At 35.2% G+C, this 5094-nt stretch overlaps 1 protein-coding gene across 5 annotated transcripts in view; it reads left to right on the top strand.

The window, feature by feature from the left end:
* Positions 1-2961, top strand: part of LOC117174165 — a 325625-nt gene extending 322664 nt beyond the window's left edge. For all 5 annotated transcript variants that reach the window (XM_033362993.1, XM_033362991.1, XM_033362992.1 and 2 more), the window contains one exon: positions 1706-2961. In XM_033362993.1, coding sequence (XP_033218884.1) covers positions 1706-1939 — 234 coding nt within the window. In that variant the 3' untranslated portion in view covers positions 1940-2961. The remainder of the gene's footprint in view (positions 1-1705) is intronic.
* The last annotated feature ends 2133 nt before the right edge of the window (positions 2962-5094 follow it).

Here is a 5094-nt window from a genome sequence, read left to right as displayed (position 1 = left end):
CCTTTGCGCTGGAGAGACTTATACATACCTGGGCGTGCCACAGAGCCGCATTCAGGATGTGACATCTATAAAGGATACTCTCCGAAGCAGATACAAACTTCTTATCCGGCAGATTTGACCTTCAGAACTGTCGTGGAGGAACAAAGTATCTGCAACGAACATGCTTGCCGTCCTGGTAGTACTCTATTCTATTGGAGTGGTACAATGGACGAAGAACTAGCTCAGATCCCTTGATATCGGGACACGAAAGGTTATGCGCATGAACAAAAGTATGCTTCTAAAGTCTTCTGTTCCGCGACTCTACATCTCACGCCGTCAAGGTAGTCGCGGAATATTGAATCTTGAATGTCTTCACGACAGGATTGTTCTGGGTACAGCACATAGAGTCGCAAATGGAAGAGACCCTCTTCTTAAAATGGTCAGGAACGCTCGAAGAAGTAAGCAAAAGAGCATTTCTGTACAAAGCAGCGGAGGAGGCTGCTGAAACACTCGGACTTAACTTCAGTATTAGGGGTGAGTAAAATGCATCAAGTCTGATCTCGAGTACTCACTCCTGAAAGCCCGGATTAAAAAAGTACAAGAGAAAAACTTCCGTGAACAGCTCCTCGATAAGAGGATGCACGGCATCTTCCACAGAAATGTGGAGGATCAGTCAATGTCGTGTGAGCTAACTTTTGCTTTCCTTAAATCACCCGGATTGAAATCTGGCACGGAGGGTTTCATTTTGGCATATCAAGACGGTTTCATTTTAAACTTAACATACCGTCGCCACATTTTGAGCCAAGACATTCCCGATGACAACTGCAGGGCGTGCCATGCACACCCTGAGCATTTTGTACACATACTGTCTAGTTGTCCAACTCATGCGGGAACAATCTACATCCAGAGGCACAATGCGGCACTAAGAGTGCTTTATTAACATATCTGCTACTCTTACGGCATCAACCTTAATATCGCTGACATGGTTGTTCTTGACTTTGAAAAGCGAACGATGTTCGTTATTGAATTTTCGGCACCATCTGACAAAAACATCATAACCAAGGAGAATGAAAAGCAAGAGAGGTATAGACCTTATAAGGGAGTTGCGATGATTGTACCTGGAATATTCTGTTAAACTAATCGTCCTTATAATCGGCGCTCTTGGAGGTGCCAAGCTTTCACTGGTTAGTAGCCTGAAAAGCATCCCTGCGTGTAAAAAATATGCTAAAACAATTGCGGGAAAAATGGCTTAAATCAAGGCCGGGGACTTGATGGTGACGGTCATCAAGGCCTCTATTTCATTTGAGTTTTCCCTGGTCATCTACCTCCCACTATATTTAAGATTTACCTGACCACTTACGCCTTCTATTTTTTGTTAGATTTCCGTACATCTACGCCCCACTCGCTTTGCCATCAATTGATTTGTCATTTCCACCTACGATCTAGTTTGATTTTGACATCTATAGCCACCTGGGATGCTGCTGGATTTGAGATTTCCATGGACACCGAGCGGCGACATAGGTGGCGGCGAGCGTTACTCTCAGATAATACTTTTTTATGATATAGAAATGTTTTTCAACTATCTTCACGACTGAACCTCTAAAATGTTGAGAAAGACTGTATTTTTGATCAACTCACGTACAAGTACTTTATTTGAAAGAGTTTCAGCTTTGTAATAGCTTCTAAGGTCTTGCATGTGGTCCTAAAATAATTTTTTTTGTTACAGATTATAACAGAAAAAATATCGATTCCTGGTTTTATAAAAAACGGTAATCTGCATAAACGGCGTTCGACCAATCTACCAAAAGTAAAATCTACTCCAATCAGTGAAGCGAACAAAAAAGCGAGAGAAGCAAGAGAACAATCCCGACGACAAATCCTCGAAGAGAGAAGGCGTGCAATGCGGTCCATTCCAAAAAACGCAGATAATCCTGTCAAAATTTTTATTTCGGAAACGTAACAGTGACCATCTCAATTCGAAGAAAAATTTTGACGAAAGCATACAAGACAAAGATGTTTGTGAAGGAAACGAATTTTAGATAACGAATGTACTTTAAACCCCTTAGTTTATGAAGTACTATAATTCACAGAAACTTCTTGGATGAATTGGAAAAATTGTACATATAGGGAATCTTCTGTTTGATTCGCTTATCTTTTAAAACTTTTACTTCTTGTGGGTTGTTTTCAATGCTTTGTACAGTGAAAAACTATAAGGCAGTAAGAAATTTTCCGCTTACAATTTTTTTTTCACTGCTTTCATGCCAGAACTTGAGAAAAAACAAAAATGTTTTTATACTGCGTTGATGCGTATTAAATTATTATTTCGCTGTAAATATTGTTGTTTTTCACATAGATTGAATTGAGAAAATGATTATGATTAATATCAGGAGATAGAAAATTCAAACAGTTTCAATTTTTCTTTAACAAGTGGTTATATGTAAAGTAATCTTTTCAAGTCGCTATAACGCTTATAATGATTTCTTCTAATTTTTATAAAATTTAATTTGTACTTGACCAGTATTTGCAACTTATCCCTTAATCTTTGTTTTACGCACCTCTATCATAGTTATTTCTACTCTAATTTTTTCTATCACGCAACACAAATACAACTAGAAGAATACTATTTTGTGTCCGAAAAAAATGTAATTACGAGAAAAAAATTTATTAGCTAATAAATTCGTGAAGCATTTTGAAGAATACAATTAGTTTTACTTAAACACTAAGTCCGTAAATAAAAATATAAATGCAACTATTTCATACATGCCTGATGTAACATGCCTTTGATTTTTTTTGACAATATTTTTCCGTTCGCTTTTTTCTTTAGTTATCTTATTTTCAGTAAGTGAGTTACGAGTTCGATGTGACTGTTAAATTGAATCTTAGCATCTAAATAACGCCGATCTAATACTATTTTTTATTAATTGTATATTAGATTAGTTAGAAAAGGTCACGCTTTCTCTTAAATATAACGTATGCTTATTATATATGTAGTCTTTTATTTCGGAAGAGGTGTTTCTCAATTGTTTGGCATAGAATAAAGGCACCTAAAATTCTAGTTACGCAATGGCACTTTGGGGAATACAAGTCTGTTGTATATACATACAGATTAAGCACAACATAAAATTATCGGGTATTCTGAGACGAGGTTTTTAGTGTCAACAAGACCTTTTCAATTATCACCTAAAAAGTTATTCAAAAGCTTTATCAGTCGGCATTTTTTGCAGAATGTGATTGCCCAATAACCCATCAAAATTTTCAATACCAGAAAAAATTTGAATTTGTATGGAAATTCCTAATTTTGGTTTTCTGAGGTCTATAAATAGTGGAGTAAAAAAATCTTATGAAATGTTTTTGTAAAATTATTGCCCACAGTTATATGAAAGGTTTTTTCAAAATATAGAAAATTCTCGCCAAAATCTTTTAATCGAATTTATTATGTCTTCTGTTTTGCTTTTATTCTCGTTTTTTATTTTATGTTCTTAAAAACATCAATAATTTAAAAATGTTTTTTAAAATGAAGATAAACTTAAAAAAAGCTTTTATAAATTGGACTCAAACAAGTATACAAGAATGTTCTATATTTAACATATAAAAAAACCTTCATAGGACTGTTCCTACTAAAAAAAAGTCACGTATCATCAGAAAGAAAGTCAGGACATCTGACTATTTGTATCCACTTTTATTATGATCCTAGATAGAAATCGTCATAAATATCCAAATTCGTGATCAAATGTTCAGAGGTCGCTAGAAATTGGGTTCGAAGGAAATTCCGTTTATTAGGGTTCCAAAAGGAGAATGCCACAAAACCCAATCCCTTTTATATTTTTCAGGTTAATTATAGTATTTATTTATGCATATTCTCTTTTGATTAATATTTAATCGTTAATATTTATATTCTGAATGACTCTCAAGGTGAATTTGAAAATTTTAATTATTTTGACAGATCTCTTTCTCATTACGAGATCCATTATATTTATCGTAATTTAAAATTCTGTTGAGAAAGTTTTTAGGTATCTGAAATCTTTGACAGGGACCCGTCCGAAACTTTGGTTTCGTTACGTTATCCAAAAAGTACCGAATCTTTTGTTTCCTTTGCGTTACGTTTTGACAGAGTGGAACAAAATTAAAATCATTTTTATAACGTCATATTTTACGTGTCTGGCTCTTAATATTTACAAATAATGCATAATGATTCTAATAAACCCGGGCTACTACTATTGGGATTACTGGTACCAGAGGAGATCTTTTGCAGGTGTCAGGATGAATTTGGGCTCCAGGCTGTAGCCAATAGGTCTTACCGGAGAGTAAGCAGCATAATTATCTACTGATAAAATTTCGTTTGGTTGGTCAAAATTGTTACATTTGGAGAATGAAAAGGACTACGGGGATAGCTAGCACCCATAGTAGTCGGCACTGAAGTTCGCTACGATACATTGCCTGCCGTCGCGCCAACTCCAGCTAATCAGCGCACCAGCTACAAGAAGGAGAAGGCGAGAAGAGGAACCAGACGAGAGCACGCCGAGAATCCTTTCCCTTTTCCGTTGGTGTTCTCGAGGTGACTTTGTGTTGTGGATTTTCTTTTTGCTGACGCAATTTTTCTTTTGTGGAGTTTTTGTGATGTGGAATTATAAAATTCCTTTTGTTTTGACGTAATAATTATACTATTGTTTAGTCATTTTTAAGAGTTCAATGGCACATGTTTGAGGCATTGTTCGGTGACTGGGCCTATTGTTACAGTCAGTGTTAGTTTCTAAGTTATGCTCTTAAAATTGAAGTAATTGTTTTGTGGAATTTTCTAACCCAAAATGTGGATTTGACAGATTTTAGATTACTTATAATTTCATGTCGATTGAGTAATGTTTGATATTATTTATTACTTGTTTTTATTCAAAACTATGTTTCCTTTTTATTGATATTGTGATTCGATTATCCATATTTTTGATTATTTGTTGATGTAATATGTTGCTGGATTTTGCTAATTATTGATTTATTTCTGACGTAATCGTAATATGTTCCTGGATTTGGTAAATTATTGATTTATTGTGGATTTTTGACTCCCCCTTCTGTTTAATTATGACCATCCCCCTTTTTTAGACAAACTTACTGTCCCTTTCT

Source organism: Belonocnema kinseyi, chromosome 6, assembly GCF_010883055.1.
Source record: "Belonocnema kinseyi isolate 2016_QV_RU_SX_M_011 chromosome 6, B_treatae_v1, whole genome shotgun sequence".
Lineage (NCBI taxonomy): Eukaryota > Metazoa > Arthropoda > Insecta > Hymenoptera > Cynipidae > Belonocnema > Belonocnema kinseyi.
Note: the sequence above shows the minus strand (reverse complement) of the source record. Positions and strands in the feature narration are given on the sequence as shown.